Below are 17,121 nucleotides of genomic sequence, written 5' to 3'. Positions count from 1 at the left end.
GAGGGCACAGCCTCAGAATGGAAGGCTTTAAAACAGAGTTGAGGAATTTCTTTAGCCAGAGGGTTGGTGAATCTGTGGATTTCATCACCACAGCCAGCTGTGGGGGCCAAATCATTGGGTATATTTAAAGTGGAGTTTGATAGGTTCTTGATTAGTAAGAGTGTCAGAGTTTACGGGGAGAAAGCAAGAGAATGGGTTTGAGGTGGAGGATAGTAAATTAGCCTTGACTGAATGATAGAGCCGACTCTGGGCTGAATGACCTAATTCTGCTCCTATGTCGAATGGTCATATGGCCATCATGAAATAGTCGCTGATGCCATGAACATGTAGACCAGTTCACTTTTTGTTCATATGCAGGGAGAAGTTAGCCCAAGTTGTTCCTCTCGTATAATTCCTATTTCCCATTCACCATCAATATCCTGTAATGGGCACGGCAAATGGGTATAATACAGCAAATTAATACAACGGTAAAGGGAGAGGGCAGCTCTGCCTGAAAATAGTTCTACTAATAGCTTGGCTTTTGGGATTGGTGAACAAAAACATGCTGAGCCTGAACAATCCCATGAGGTAACCTTTTTATATATAATGAAGCAGGATTTGATTCATTTTTTATGTGACTTATCACCACAGGCAAAAATAAATGATGGGAAATGGAGTAGAGTTTTTATGGTTCCAACAATGAGACTGCTTCAAAAATTGCAAAGATAAATTTTTATGTAACATTACCAATACCACTTACTGTAGTTGGGAAAAGTGATATGGGAATACTTATTTGAACCCAAGTTTTGTTTCATACTTTGTGGATGTGCTATCTCTTATTTCCACCGACTTCAAATACAATATTACTTCATCCACTCCTGAAATTCTCATCCAAATTCAAGTTCATTGTGTCAAGTATAAATGTGCAGCATATAAATGCCATGAAAATTCTCTCTTTGTAGCAGTAGCACAGTACATTAAAAACATAACACACATAAACTTCAATTAAAATAAATTACACATAACTTGTGTGCAAAAACAAACAACAAAATGAACGTAATGACATTATTGCAAGATGATAAGAAAAAGTAATATTGTCGGAGGTAGCGCCAGGGTTTTTCAGGTTGGATCAAGAAACTGATGACAGTGAGAAAGAAGCTGCTGCTTCATCTTGAGATGTGGGTCTTTTGGCTTCTGCTCCATCTGTACCTCTGTATTGGACTAACTACCTCTCTCCTGACCAGCCTTAGTTGTTCTACTCTCAGTAGAGATGAAGTCATTTAAAACCATGCCCTGATGTGGACCAGCTTTTGTCCACCAATTACTCAAGTGCTTCCTGGCCTATATAGACCCCAGTATCTTAATTTTGAAGCTGCCATCTTTCATGTAAAATCCCTCCCTACAGATAGACTTCCCCTAACAGTTAACTTCTCAAGAAGAGTAACCAGTGACATAGAGGCGTGTTCTTCCACTTCTAGACATTTTACATCCTTGACTTTAATTATTTAGCCAACTCTCTTGTATTCTCTGCAAAGCTGCTCTGCTCTTGAACCCTCTTCCCTCCCTTGCAGCTTTCCTAACTATTAGCTGTGATCAGGATTCATTAGCTGCCCTAACAAGTCCTTTATATGGCTCAATGTTTGTGGTTATTAAATGTCTGTAAAACACCATGATACACTTTTTGCTAGGTTAAAGATGTAATGTGAGTTACTGTATAATACAGGTCTGATTGTTGCACTTCCAACAGAATTTGGAAAAAATTATCCAACGTGACTTTTTCCCCGATGTGGTAAAGCTAAGTGCTCAGAAGGAGTTTTTGGAGGCTGAAGAGAGCGGCGACATGGAAAAGATGCGTGAAATAACCATAAAATATGGCCCTTCACTTGGGAAACCAAACTTGATGACCCCTGTCCCATGTAAGTTCTTCTCTCTGTTCTCACCTCTGTTTCTGACTGCACAAGTTTTTCTTTGCTTTGCCCTTAGAGTTTTTAACTACTACACTTACACCATACTCTCAGTGGCTACTTTATTAGGTACCTTCTGCTGCAGTAGCCCATCCACTTCAAGGTTCGACGTTTTGTGGATTCAGAGATGCTCTTAAGATCATAAGACATAGGAGCAGAATTAGGCTGTTCAGCCTAACAAGTCTGCTCTGCCATTCCGTCATGTCTGATCCCGGATCCCACTCAACCCCAGACACCTGCCTTCTCACCGTATCCTTTGATCCTGACTGATCAGGAAACGATCAACTTCTGCCTAAATATACTCATAGACTTGGCCTCCATTGCAGTCTGTGGCAGAGCATTCCACAGATTCACCACTCGCTGGCTAAAAAAATTCCTCCTTCCCTCTGTTCTAAAGGGCTGCCCCTCAATTTGAGACTGTGCCTTCTAGTTCTGGATACCCCCCCGCCATAGGAAATATCTACTCCACATCCACCCTACCTAGTCTTTTCAACATTCAGTAGGTTTCAATGAGATCCCCACGCATTCTTCTAAATTCCAGTGAGTACAGGCCCAAAGTTGCCAAAGGCTCCTCATATGTTAACCCCTTCATTCCCAATGAATATTGAAACACTGTTGTAACACATGGTTATTTGAGTTACCGTCAAAGTTCAAAGTAAATTTTATCATCAAGGTACATATATGTCACCATATACAACCCTGAGATTCATTTCCCTGTGGGCATACTCAGCAGATCTACAGAATAGTAACTATAATGGGATCAATGAAAGATCAACAAGCTGTCCAACTGCAAGTATAAATAAATAGCAATAAATAACAATAGATAATGAGATAGAGACCTTAGAGTGAGATCGTTGGTTGTGGGAACACATCAATGGATGGGCGTGAGTGTAGTTATCCCCTTTGTTCAAGAGCCTGATGGTTGTTGGGTTGTAACTGTTCTTGAACCTGGCAGTGCAAGTCCTGAGGTTCTTGTACCATCTTCCCGATGGTAGCAGCAAGAAAAGAGGATGGCATGCGTGGTGGAGATCTCTGATGGTGGATGCTGTTTTCCTACGACAGTGTTTCATATAGATGTGTTCAAAGGTTGGAAGGGCGTTACCTATGATATACTGGGCTGAATCCACTGCCTTTTGTAGGAATTTCCATTCTGACTTTCTGTCAGCTTGAACCAGTCTGGCCATTCTTCTCTAACCTGTCCCATTCACAAGGTATTTTTGCCCACACAACTGCCGCTCACTGTACGATTTTTGTTTTTCACACCATTCTCTGTAAACTCTAGAGACTGTTGTGTGTGAAAATCCCAGGAGAACAACAGTTTCTGAGATATTCAAACCAGCCTTTCTAACCCCAGCTATCATTCCATGGTCAAAGCCACTTAGATCACTTTTCTTCCCCATTCTGATGTTTGGTCTGAAGAACAGCTGAACCTCTTGACCATGTCTGCGTGCTTTTATGTTTTGAGTTCCTGATACATGATTGGCTGATTGGATATTTGCATTAACAAGCAGTGTACAGGTGTATCTAATAAAGTGGCCACTGAGCATAGGTTTTCTTGTTCAGTGTCCATGGGAATTAGAATGAAAATGTTAAAACTGAAACTCTGTCTAGGAATCTCCCCCCCCCCCCCCCCCACCTCCCCCACCTCCCCCAGATGCTCAAACAAATAAAGGTAATGCCAGAAAGTAGGAGGAGTTCTGCTTTGAAGGCGAGCTCAGCAGTGCAAGCAGGAGGTTCTGGTAAGGAAGCAGGTAAATGGCAGGCATCAACCATGACTTTGCAAAGTGTGGTTTAGATGAAAATGGACTTTACTATGATTCTCCCTACAGTCAAAACATTTATGTAATTTTTATAAACTTTGTTCTGAATGTTAACTCAAACACAAGGAAATCTGCAGATGCTGGAAATTCAAGCAACACACACAAAATGCTGGTCTCGGCTCGAAACATCGACTGTGCTTCTTCCTATGGATGCTGTCTGGCCTGTTGCATTCCACCAGCATTTTGTGTGTGTTGTCTGAAAGTTAACTCAACAGCGAAGGGTTGGCGTGGCTTGCTTGTCCAATCTGAGAAATTGTTACATCAGAAAATTGATGTGAGCGGCAAAAGAAGGGCAAAGAAAATACGTAAATGTACAGAAATGATTAGTTATGTAGGAGGAATTAAAGAACTCAAACATTTTATTATCCTATGATTCCAATACTGTGAAAATGCCATCAATCTAATCCTTCCTTCCCACATAACCCCCTCTATTTTTCTATCACCTGTGCTTATCTAAGAATGTCTTAAATGTCCCTAATGTATCTGCCTCTCCCACGACCACTCTGTGTAAAATACCTACCTCTGCCGCCCCCCCATGCTTTCCTCCGAACACATTAAAATTATTTGGTGTGGCGATTTTGGTGATGGGTGTTTGTGGTGAGCTGAGTGGTTGTCAAGGGGCCAGAGAGGTATGTTGGTGTGTTGTTAAGGAGAGTGGAGGAGTAATGTGTGTGTCAGTGTGTCTCCTCCATTTCATGTTTTAATGTCTTGCAGATCACACTCCAGGTTCTTTCGAGACACCAGAAGTTACCTCAGGTTCTCCATCTTCGCAGAGTAAATCCCGATTAGATGGAAAGCCTCCAAGTGATGGAGGTAATTTTCATTTCATTTTCATGAGTTTAAACTCTTCCTTGCTGTGTGATAATAACTGGCCTCCGTGTCTTAACCAGCTGAGCTCAAGGTTTATATCCCAGCTTACTAAGTCTTCCACTTTGCAGGAGAAAAAGAAGAGGAATTGCCAACTCTGGACACTTACTTGGGGCAAAGTACCAGTGAAGACAATGCTTCCTTCAATCAGATTATGGAGCTTGCTGAAGAGCGGAATAGGGCTAAACACGCCTGGCTCTATGAGGCAGAGGAAAAATCAAAGCAGGTGCACTTTCTTTATGTTGACCTGTTAACCTACTCCATGATTAATCTAACCCTTCCCTTCTACACAGCCCAAAGCCCTCCATTTTTCTTTCATTCTTGTGCTTACCTCGGAGCTTCTTAAATGCCTGTAATACATCTACCGCAACCACCAGACCTAGCATCTTGTTATATACACCTACCACTCTCTGTGTGAATAACTTGCCCATGACATCCACCGCCCCCCCCCCCTCCATTCTTTATACCCTCTTGTATCAGCCATTTCTGACCTGGGAAACAGCCTCTGGCTGTCCACTCTATCTACACCTCTTGGACACTTCTATTCTTTAAGATAAAAGCCCTAGCCCACTCATCTTATTTTCATTAAGACATGCTCTCTAGTCCAGGCAACATTCTGGTAAATCTTCTCTACACCCTCTCTGGAGCTTGCATGTCCTTCCTACAATGAGGCGATCAGAACTGAGCACAATATTTTAAGTATGTGCATTTGCAAGTATGCTTGACACACCTCCTTCTTGAGTTAAATCCTTGGATAATTTTGAAAAATTGGGTTGGGGATGTGGTGAGATGTCCAGGGACGCTGGCTTTTTATAAATACATACAGTGTGCTAGTAACTTTGTGAACCCTGTAGAATTTTCTCTATTTCTGCATAAGTATGACCTAAAATTGATCAGATCTTCATACAGGTCCTAAAACTAGATAAACAGAACCCAATTAAATAAATAACACTATACAACATTATACTTGTTCATTTATTTATTGAGAAAAATTATCCAATATTACATGTATTTGTTGGAATAAGAATGTAATGCCTTCTACAAAAGCTATTTGGAGTTCCGTATTCCAATCAATGAGATGAGATTGGAGGTGTGGGTTGTATAGGGGCCCTGCCCAAAAAAAAGACACACCAAGTCAGGTTACTGGTGGAGCCTGCTCTTCTCAAGGAAGATCTGTGCACCATGCCTCGATCAAAACAACTTTCAGAGGACCTTGGAAGAAGAATTGTAGAGATGCATGAAGCTGGAAAAGACTACAAAAACATTTCTAAAGACCTGAGTGTTCATCAGTCCACAGTAAGAGAAGTTGTCTCCAAATGGAGGAAAATCAGTACTGTTGCTACTCTCCCTAGGAGTGGGCATCCTGCAAAGATCACACCAAGAGCACAACTTGCAATGTTGAAGGAAGAGAAAAAGAAGCCAAGGATAACAGCAAAAGACCTGCAGAAATCTCTAGAACTTGCTAAAGTCTCTGTTCATGTGTCCACTATAAGAGAAGCACTGAACAAGAATGGTGTTCATGGAGGGACACCATGGAGGAAACCACTGCTCTTCAAAAAATCATTGCTGAACGTCTCAAGTTTGCAAAAGACATACTGGATGTTCAGCAATGCTTCTGGGACAGATGAGACCAAAGTTCAACTTTTTGCCAGAAATGCACACTGCTGTGTTTGGGGAGTGAAAAGGCACTGCACACCAACACCAAAATCTCATCCCGACTGTGAAGCATGGTAGAAGGAGCATCTTGTTTTGAGGCTGCTTTGCTGCCTCAGGGCCTGGACAGCTTGCAATCATTGAGGGACCAATGAATTCAAAACTATATCAAGACATTTTACAGGAGAATGTCAGAGTAGTAGTCTGTCATCTGAAGCTTAATAGATGTTTGATGATGCAACAAGACAATGATCCGAAAGACAGAAATCAACAACAGAATGGTTTAAAAAGAAGAAAATTTGTGTTTTGGAATGGTCAAGTCGGAGTCTAGACCTTAATTCTATAGAAATGTTTCTGGAAACATTTGATACAAGGAAGCTCATCAACATCCCAGACTTGAAGCAGTTTTGTAAGGAGGAATGGCTAAAGTTCCTCCAAGCCGATATGCAGGACTGATCAACAGTTACCCGAAATGTTTGGTTGAAGTTATTGCTGTACAAGGGGCGGGGTCACACCAGTTACTGAAAACAAAGGTTCACATACTTTTTCCAACAAATACATGTAATACTGAATCATTTTTCTCAATAAATAAATGAATGAGTATAACGTTTTTTGCGTGATTTATTTAATTGGATTCTCTTTACCTAGTTTTAGGACTTGTGTGAAGATCTGATCACGTTTTACGTCATATTTATGCAGAAATAGAGAAAATTCTACAGGGTTCACAAACATTCTAGCACCACTATACATTGTTTTCTCTCACGAAGTGTGCAGCAAAGGAGATCTGAGGACAATTTGACTTGATCATGCCCACTTGGTCATTCTGTGATTTTGGAGGAACATGCTGTATGTCTGAACTGGTGCTCAGACAAGTGCAACTTAAACATGGAAACTGTAACCCTCCTTCCAACATATGGACTCAGAGTTTTGATAATGGGTACCCTCCTCTCTCATCATCCTGTTGCTGAATGATGAACAGGGAATGGTTTGTGGAGGATAAATCCCTTTGACTTTAGGGAGGAGTGGATAGCTGAAATATAGAAGCAATGCGCCTATGAGGTGCTTATTTATTGCTAATGTATTTTGTTGTTCCTTTCTGCACCTTGTGGCACATCGGGCAGCAACCTTGCTGTTTCTTTAGCATTTGTATGTTTTTTACAAAGTCGAGTTGCTAGTTCGACACTCAACTCAGCACGGATGGAATGCTTGCAAAGAGGCGGCCAGATTCAAACTCAGGACCACTCTCCTTGAAGTCCAGTGCAGATGGCACTACACCAGTGGCCGGCTTTAACGTATATGAAATAAAGGAAATAAACCTCTTTGAGGTTTAAAGAGGGGTTGTGTAAAGTTTTGCTGTCTGGCCATCCATGGGTGATGATGGATCTCATTACAGGGCCATGAAGAAATGCTGGCACTACCTTCGCCTGATGCTTTGGCCATTGAGGACAGGAAACCAGGGGTGAAAACCTGGAAGTACAAAGCCAAGAATATTCTGATGTATTACCCGGAAGGTAAGGCTCAGACTGATACAGTAATCCTATTCAGCTCTGTCTCCTTATTGTTTGAGTATTGATAACAACTGAGCCACATGTACAGTGTCACCTACAGTCAGTAGCCTCTGTCACTGCCAATATTGGAGTAAGAAAGGAGACACAAGACTGCAGATGCTGGAATCGAGCAAAAGCAAAACAAATATTGGAGGAACTTAGTGAGTCAGACAGCCTTTGTAGTGGAAATGATCAACACTTCAAGCAGAGATCCTTCAACAAGATTGAAGGGGCAGAGGGGAGGTGAGATGAGGGGAATTGGTGGCAAGGGATGGCAAGATATTGAATTCCATCATTTGCAGCCCTTTAATGTTTCTGCCTGTTACCTCCCAGTGTCTTGCTTTTTCCACCCTTCCTTCCTTCATATAATCACCCAACCTGTCACCTGAATCCATGTAGTGCTTGCTGTCTTGCCCGACTTCTTCCTTTTCTGTGGCTACTTCCCCTCTATTCATTAACTCCAGATGAAGAGTCTCAATCTGAAACATCGACTGGCCATTTCTCTCTTCAAATGTTGTCTGATCCACTGAGATCCCCCAGCAGTTTGTTTTATTTTTGCTCATAGGTACAAGAAATTGAGAAGAGGGTATGTAATACTTATGGTGATGAAGCAACAAGAGCTGGAGTATTTGGGGTGTAAGAGAAAGGAGATTTTCAAAGAATAGTGAAAGTTGTGAACACAGTTGGAGTGAGTACCAAAGAATGTCAAGATCCTTGCTCACTTTGTGTGCTAACAGACCTTTCCAATCAATTAGAACGTAACTGAAGCTCATCCTTTCTGGAACCGTTCCAGTGACTCTTCTTTTCCAATGCTTTCGAAAGTGCTTGCCTTTCAGTGCAACGCTTTATGGAAGTTCGAAATAAGTTTGTTGGTTTTGTACTTTAGGTATAAAGCCCAGATAGTTTTTGGCTTCTCTCTGCCTTTGCAATGTTCTCCATAATAAATATCACTACACCATTCTTTTCCAAATGTCTAACCACTGCCATCACCCTCACATTTTCCTGTACACATTCTCTCTGACATGTCCATCACATTTTCTACCATCTACCTACACTGGGCAAGTTTACAATGAACATAGTGACCAGCACATCTGTGGGATGAGGGAGGAAACTGGAACCCCCAGGTTACCGGAGCTGTAAGTGGCAGTATTGATAACTACACCAATGTGCCCAGTCTGCCTGCCTCTACTGCCAACGTTTACTCTTGTTCTTAGCAGTGTAGAGGAACGGTTGAATGTTTGGGTTCATGTCCATAAATCCCTCAACATTGCTATGTAAGTTGATAGAGTGGTTAAGGTGGTTTATGGTGTGTTGGCCTTTATTAGTCAAGTTCAAGAGCCTTGGGGTAATGCTGCAGCTCTATAAGACCTTGAGTAGACCACACTTGGACTATTGTGTTCTGTTCTGGTTGCCTAATTATGGGAAGGATGTGGAAGATTTAGACAGGGTGCAGAGGAGTTTAACCAGGATGTTGCATGGGTTTAGAGTGCACGTCTTATGAGGATAGGTTGAGTGAGCTTGGGCTTTTCTCTTTAGGAGAGAAGGAGAATGAGAGGTGACTTGGTAAAGGAGTGTACAAGATGAAAAGAGGCATTGATTTATTGGACAGCCAGTCCCGTTTTCCCAGGGCAGCAATGACTAATATGAGAGGGCATCATTTTAAGGTGATTGGAGCATAGTATAAGGGAGGAGGTATGTTTCTGACACAGAGTGGTGGGCGCATGGAATGCCCTTCCAGGGTGGGGATAGAGGCAGATGCAGTAGAGATATTTAAGAAACACATGGATGAAAGAAGAATGAGGGCTATGTGGGAGGGAAGGGTTAGATTGATCTTGGAGTAAATTAAAAGGTCAACACATCGTGAGCTGATGGGCCTGTACTGTGCTGTAGGGTTTTATGTGTATGTTCCAGCTCTAATGTTTTTGTTCGGTCTATATTTTGAGATATTTTTAACTGAATTCCTTAATAAAACTTAATTAATATTTGACACCTATTTGCTTAATCCTCATCTGATGCAGCATGTGAAAAGGTGCCTAAAATTGCTTATCCATTGTGCTGTGAAGTCACTCCTTGGTTGTTTCTCCACAGTCTCTGGTCCTCTGTAGTCAATCCGATATCCCGTCCACTCAGCTGTCCCTCTCCCTTTCTCTCTCTTGTTTGTAGGAGTGAAGGATGATGAACTCTTCAAGAAACCTCGTGAGGTAATTCACAAGAACACCCGCTTCCAGAGTGACCCTTTCAGTCAAACCTTGAGCAAATCTCAGCTGCAGCAAGCAGCAGCTCTCAATGCACAGGTATGTGAAATGGGATGCCTTTCATGGGCCCTCATTCTAGCTGGCTCTGACAGGTCTTGGCCACGTCCTGTCCCTTTTGTAACCACACTATGTGACCATGCTTGTTCCTCCCTCATCTGCATCCATCAGAACCCCTTCCTTCATTATTCCTCAACAGCCTGGGCGTCCATCTCCCTACCTTTCCACCTCGATCATTCCCTTGATCTTCCCCACTCGGTATCAATGCACTGAAGAATCCACAGATTTGAATAGTCCGATACGGTCGTGACAGCACTGTCAAGTTATCAAACGCCTATCTCAGCTGAAGGGTCTTTAATTTGAAACATTAACTCTAAGGTGCTGAGTAGGTTTTCAATTTTTTTTTGTTTTTATTTCCATTACTAACAATCCAGAGACTTGAGGCAGCAATTGTGGAACTTAACACTTTGTTTTTTAAGGAAAATAATTGGTGTGTATATTGGTGAACAAAAAAATTACTGGATCATTGTAAAAGATCATCTGGGTCATTAATACCTTTCAGAGGAAGGAAATCTGTGTTTCCTTAACCTACAAAACCAGTGAGAACATGCACAGAAAGTTTCGGACAGTACAAATAATCTTATATATTATATTATTTATTTATTTATTAATCAGAATTTGACATCGGCAGGATGAAAGAAAATAGAGGGCTACGTGGGAGGGAAGGGCTAGATTTATCTGGAGTAGGTTAAAAGGTAAGCACAACATTGTGGGCTCTATGGCCTGTACTGTGCTGTACAGTTTTATGTTCTGCATGTTACTGCAGATCACCAAAGTGGTCAGACTCTAAACTGCTGGTTGAAATATTGCAACAAACCACTGGGTTGTATTATAATGATTGTAACTGTTAAAACAGGGACGGTTTAAAACCTGATGCGTCTCCTTGCATTGAATGAGGGTGTGTCAAGTAGTTCTTGTCTGATTTTTTACAAAGTGCTCCTCTCAAACATCTGGGGATTAGTGTCCACGTTTTGGGGAGTTGTCCCACAGACTAGTCAAGTTACAGCCTGACTCTTACAGAACCTTCCCTTTCAAGCAATGTGTTGGGCTCCTCCATCACTAATTCTACCCCATTAGAGGACAAATTCACCAGAGGGGATGTGATTGAGTGATACTCTTACAGGAGATAGTAGCCCTCTTGTGTTGACTCTGTGAGGTTTCTTGGCATCAGGTAAAATGTGGACAAGAAAACCTCCTGATTACCGCCTCCCGTCCAAACCACTAACAGTAACAAGGGAGCATATTGTACTCTCGAGTAATAGAACACTACAGTACAGAAATAGGCCCTTCTGCCCATCTACTTTGTGCTGAACTATTAACCTGCCTCATACCACCAGCCTGCACCCGGACCACAGCCCTCCATACCTCTTCCATCCATGTACCTATCTAAACTTCTCTTAAATGTTGAAAATGAACCCACATCCACCACTTCCACTGGCAGCTCATTCCACACTCTCCCGCACCATCTTCTGAGTGAAGAAGTTCCCGTTCAAGTTCCCCTTAAACATTTCACTTGTCATCCTTAACCCATGACCTTTTCCACCCAACCTCAGTGGAAAAAGCCCGCTTCCATTTACCCTATATATACCCCTCATAATTTTGTATACCTCTATCAAATCTCTCCTCAACCTCGTCTGCTTCAGGGTAAAAAGTCCTAACCTATTCAATCTCCCTATAATTCAGGTCTTGGCAATGTCCTTGTAAATTTTCTCTGTTCTTTTTCTGGATTCTGGGTGAGGGAACTTCGTTATCCACTAGCAACAGTGGCCAGGTAGTACCACAACTGATGGGCCAGGGTAAGCACTAAAGGCATTACTGCACGTCCATGTCTGCCATTGATAATAAGTGAACCAAAATAAGATAAATATATTTGACCATCTCTTCCCTAATCTACCAGAGGTGGATGTATGTGCCTATGACAGACAGACGTGCGTGTACACACACACACACACACACACACACACACACACACACACACACACACACACACACCCCTCCCCCGCCAAGTCTCTCTTTTTATCAGTGCTACTCTCCATGTTGACAGATGTCTTTGGTATTGGTGACCAAAAAATAATGGGTTAGACCATAAAGACAAAGGAGCAGAAGTTGGCCTTTTGGCCCATCGAGTCTGCTCCGCCGTTTTATCATGAGCTGATCCATTCTCCCATTTAGTCCCATTCCCCTGCCTTCTCACCATAACCTTTGATGCCCTGGCTACTAAGATACCTATCAATCTCTGCCTTAAATACACCCAATGACTTGGCCTCCACTGCTGCCCATGGCAACAAATTCCATAGATTCACCACCCTCTGACTAAAAAAATTTCTTCGCATTTCTGTTCTGAATGGGCGCCCTTCAATCCTTAAGTCATGCCCTCTCGTACTAGACTACCCCACCATGGGAAACAACTTTGCCACATCCACTATGTCCATGCCTTTCAACAATCGAAATGTTTCTATGAGGTCTCCCCTCATTCTTCTAAACTCCAAGGAATACAGTCCAAGAGTGGACAAACGTTCCTCATATGTTAACCCTCTCATTCCCGGAATCATTCTAGTGAATCTTCTCTGTCCATCCTTTCTTAAATAAGGAGACCAAAACTGCCCACAATACTCCAAGTGAGGTCTCACCAGCGCCTTACAGAGCCTCAACATCACATTCCTGCTCCTATACTCCATTCCTCTAGAAATGAATGCCAACATTGCATTCGCCTTCTTCACCACCGACTCAACCTGGAGGTTAACCTTAAGGGTATCCTGTACGAGGATTCCCAAGTCCCGTTGCATCTCAGAACTTTGAATTCTTTCCCCATTTAAATAATAGTCTGCCCGTTTATTTCTTCTGCCAAAGTGCGTAACCATACACTTTCCAACATTGTATTTCATTTGCCACTTCTTTGCCTATTCTTACAATCTATCCAAGTCTCTCTGCAGACTCTCTGTTTCCTCAGCACTACCAGCCCATCTACCTATCTTCGTATCGTCAGCAAACTTAGCCACAAAGCCATCTATTCCATAATCCAAATCATTGATGTACAATGTAAAAAGAAGTGGCCCCAACACGACCCCTGTGGAACACCACTGGTAACCGGCAGCCAACCAGAATAGGATCCCTTTATTCCCACTCTCTGTTTCCTGCCAATCAACAAACGCTCTATCCACGTATGGAACTTTCCTGTAATTCCATGGGCTCTTATCTTGTTAAGTAGCCTCATGTGTGGCACTTTGTCAAATGCCTTCTGAAAATCCAAATATACAACATCCTCTGCATCTCCCTTGTCTAGCCTACTGGTAATTTCCTCAAAAAATTGTAATAGGTTTGTCAGGCAGGATTTTCCTTTAAGGAATCCATGCTGAGTTCTGCCTATCTTGTCATATGCCTCCAGGTACTCTGTAACCTCATCCTTGACAATCGACTCCAACAACTTCCCAACCACCGATGTCAAGCTAACAGGTCTATAATTTCCTTTTTGCTTCCTTGCCCCCTTCTTAAATAACGGAGTGACATTTGCAATCTTCCAGTCCTCTGGAACCAAGCCAGAATCTATCGACTTTTGAAAGATCATTGCTAATACCTCCGCAATCTCCACAGCTACTTCCTTCAGAACATGTGGGTGCATTCCATCTGGTCCGGGAGATTTATCTGCCTTTAGACTATTCAGCTTCCTGAGTACTTTCTCTGTCGTAATTGTGACTGCACACACTTCTCTTCCCTGCCACCCTTGAGTGTCTGGTATACTGCTGATGTCTTCTTCAGTGAAGACTGATGCAAAATACTCGTTCAGTTCCTCTGCCATCTCCTTATCTCCCATTACAATTTCTCCAGCATCATTTTCTATCGGTCCTATATCTACTCTCACCTGTCTTTCACTCTTTATATACTTGAAGAAGATTTTAGTATCCTGTTTGTTGTTCTAAAGCTCTAACTGGCAGCTCAAAACTGAGCATCAATTATCCTGTTTACAAAATGCAATGTGGCAGTGTTTACCCAATCAGGAGATCTACGGGTTTGTTGGGTAGGACAGAAAACACTGATTACCAAAAGGCATATTAATCATTTATTTACAAACAGTAATAAACAAAAATTTAAGTTCCCCCAAGTTAAACAAACCACAGAACTAAATATTCAACAATCAGAGACTTAGCTAAAAGTGGGTGCGGACCATACCTCCCCAATAGGCTGTGTACTGTGCCTTGGACAAAGGGATTGAGCGAGAGAACCTCTCGCATGTGTTATTCTTATACCCCCTGAAGTGCCTGGAACTGGAAATGGGTGCCATGGTGCACAAGTCAACCAATGGGAAAGGGTGGCTGCAGTTTTTAAACACACCAATTGGTGGCCAACATGTCGGAAGCGGCTTTTGACTGGCAAATAAGCCACAACCCATACTACAATCTGTTCACTCTCAATATTAGGAAAATGATAGCAAGCTAATACAGGAAGACATAATTTTAAGGTAAATGGAGGGAAGTATAGGGAGAATGTCAGAGGTAGGTTTTTTTACGCAGAGAGTGGGAAGTGCTTGGACACCCTCCCAGGGCTGGTGGTGGAGGCTGATACCGTAGCAGCATTTAATAAACTCTTAGACTTTTATCATGGGTAAAAGGACAATGCAGGGCTATGCGGGAGGGAAGTGTTAGAATGATCCCCGAGAGTTTAAAGGTCAGCAGAACATCGTGGGTCAAAGGGACAGTACTGTGCTGTATTGTTGTATATTCGAAGTGTCATTCACATTATATTTTCATGGCTACTTGCTGTCCAATACCTACTCACTGACACCCAGTTTGGGTTTCGCCAGGAGCATTTGGCTCCAAGCAGCTGAATTACAGAGGTGAGGTGAGTTGGCCTGCACTTAGTCATAGTCATAGTCATACTTTATTGATCTCGAGGAAATTGGTTTTCGTTACATTTGCACCATAAATAATTAAATAGTAAAAAAAACATAAATAATTAAATAGTAATATGTAAATTATGCTAGGAAATAAGTCCAGGACCAGCCTATTGGCTCAGTGTGTCTGACCCTCCAAGGGAGGAGTTGTAAAGTTTGATGGCCACAGGCAGGAATGACTTCCTATGACGCTCTGTGTTGCATCTCGGTGGAATGAATCTCTGGCTGAATTTACTCCTGTGCCCACCCAGCACATTATGTAGTGGATGGAAGACATTGTCCAAGATGGCATGCAACTTGGACAGCATCCTCTTTTCAGACACCACCATCAGAGAGTCCAGTTCCATCCCCACAACATCATTGGCCTTACGAATGAGTTTGTTGATTCTGTTGGTGTCTGCTACCCTCAGCCTGCTGCCCCAGCACACAACAGCAAACAAGATCACACCGGCCACCACAGACTCGTAGAAAATCCTCAGCATCGTCCGACAGATGTTAAAGGACCTCAGTCTCCTCAGGAAATAGAGACGGCTCTGACCCTTCTTGTAGACAGCCTCAGTGTTCTTTGACCAGTCCAGTTTATTGTCAATTCGTATCCCCAGGTATTTGTAATCCTCCACCATGTCCACACTGACCCCCTGGATGGAAACAGGGGTCACCGGTGCCTTAGCTCTCCTCAGGTCTACCACCAGCTCCTTAGACTTTTCCACATTAAGCTGCAGATAATTCTGCTCACACCATGTGACAAAGTTTCGTACCGTAGCCCTGTACTCAGCCTCATCTCCCTTGCTGATGCATCCAACTATGGCAGAGTCATCAGAAAACTTCTGAAGATGACAAGACTCTGTGCAGTAGTTGAAGTTCGAGGTGTAAATGGTGAAGAGAAAGGGAGACAAGACAGTCCCTTGTGGAGCCCGAGTGCTGCTGATCACTCTGTCGGACACACAGTGTTGCAAGCACACGTACTGTGGTCTGCCAGTCAGGTAATCAAGAATCCATGACACCAGGAAGGCATCCACCTGCATCGCTGTCAGCTTCTCCCCCATCAGAGCAGGGCGGATGGTGTTGAATGCACTGGAGAAGTCAAAAAATATCAAGGTAACGTTAGATTGCATGGGTCATCCAAGTCCCTGATAGCATTGACGTAATTGGTATCAAGAGGATAAACACCCAGTGGCTGGAGTCATGCTTCACAAAGGCAGAGAGTTGCGGAAGGGTCAATGATGCCATCTCCAAGATATTAGTGTAGGGTTCCTCAGGGCAGTGCCCTGGGCCACACTATCTTCAGCTGTTTCATCAATGACCATCCTTCTATCAGAAGGTAGGAAGTGAGGGTGGAAGATTGTGGGGGCTGAAGATAGGTGAAGAAGTGGAGAAGTGGCAGACAGAGATCAATTTGGACAAGTGTGAAGTGCTACACTTTGAAAGATCAAACTTGAAGGGGGAGGAACAGAAGGATCTTAGCGTCCCAGTCCATGTATCACTCAAAGTTGCCCCACAAGTTGATACGGGGTTTAAGAAGGTGTATGGTGTGCTGGCCTTCATTGGTCGGTAAGGAGATTGAGTTCAAGAGCCATGAGGTACACCCCTCTCCGCCTTCCACAGGGATCGGTCCCTCCGCGACTCCCTGGTCCACACGTCCCTCCCCACGGATCTCCCACCTGGCACTTATCCCTGTAAGCGCGAGTGCTACACCTGTCCCTACACCTCCTCTCTTGCCACCATTCAGGGCCCCAAACAGTACCTTCAAGTGAGGCAACACTTCACTTGTGAGTCTGTTGGGGTCATCTATTGCATCCAGTGCTCCCGGTGCGGCCTCCTCTACATCGGTGAAAGCTGACGCAGATTGGGGGACCGCTTCGTCGAGCACCTCCACTCTGTCCACCAAAATAGACAGGATCTCCCAGTAGCCGCCCACTTCAACTCTGCTTCCCACTCCCATTCAGATATGTCCATACATGGCCTCCTCTACTGCCATGATGAGGCTAAACTCAGGTTGGAGGAGCAACATCTCATATACTGTCTAGGTAGTCTCCAGCCCCTTGGTATGAACATAGAATTCTCCAACTTCTGGTAATTCCCTCCCCCTCC

General features: G+C 43.2%; 1 protein-coding gene across 1 annotated transcript in view; it reads left to right on the top strand.

The window, feature by feature from the left end:
* The window catches only part of ess2 (ess-2 splicing factor homolog), a 68,230-nt gene that overhangs the window by 14,430 nt on the left and 36,679 nt on the right, over window positions 1–17,121 (top strand). Inside the window, exons 2-6 of the mRNA XM_072245122.1 lie at window positions 1,727–1,895; window positions 4,478–4,576; window positions 4,702–4,856; window positions 7,677–7,794; window positions 9,994–10,124. Of these exons, the coding sequence (XP_072101223.1) occupies window positions 1,727–1,895; window positions 4,478–4,576; window positions 4,702–4,856; window positions 7,677–7,794; window positions 9,994–10,124 (672 nt within the window). The remainder of the gene's footprint in view (window positions 1–1,726; window positions 1,896–4,477; window positions 4,577–4,701; window positions 4,857–7,676; window positions 7,795–9,993; window positions 10,125–17,121) is intronic.

The sequence above is a fragment of the Mobula birostris genome, chromosome 2 (genome assembly GCF_030028105.1).
Source record: "Mobula birostris isolate sMobBir1 chromosome 2, sMobBir1.hap1, whole genome shotgun sequence".
NCBI lineage: Eukaryota > Metazoa > Chordata > Chondrichthyes > Myliobatiformes > Myliobatidae > Mobula > Mobula birostris.
This window is presented reverse-complemented; position numbering and strand designations above follow the sequence as displayed.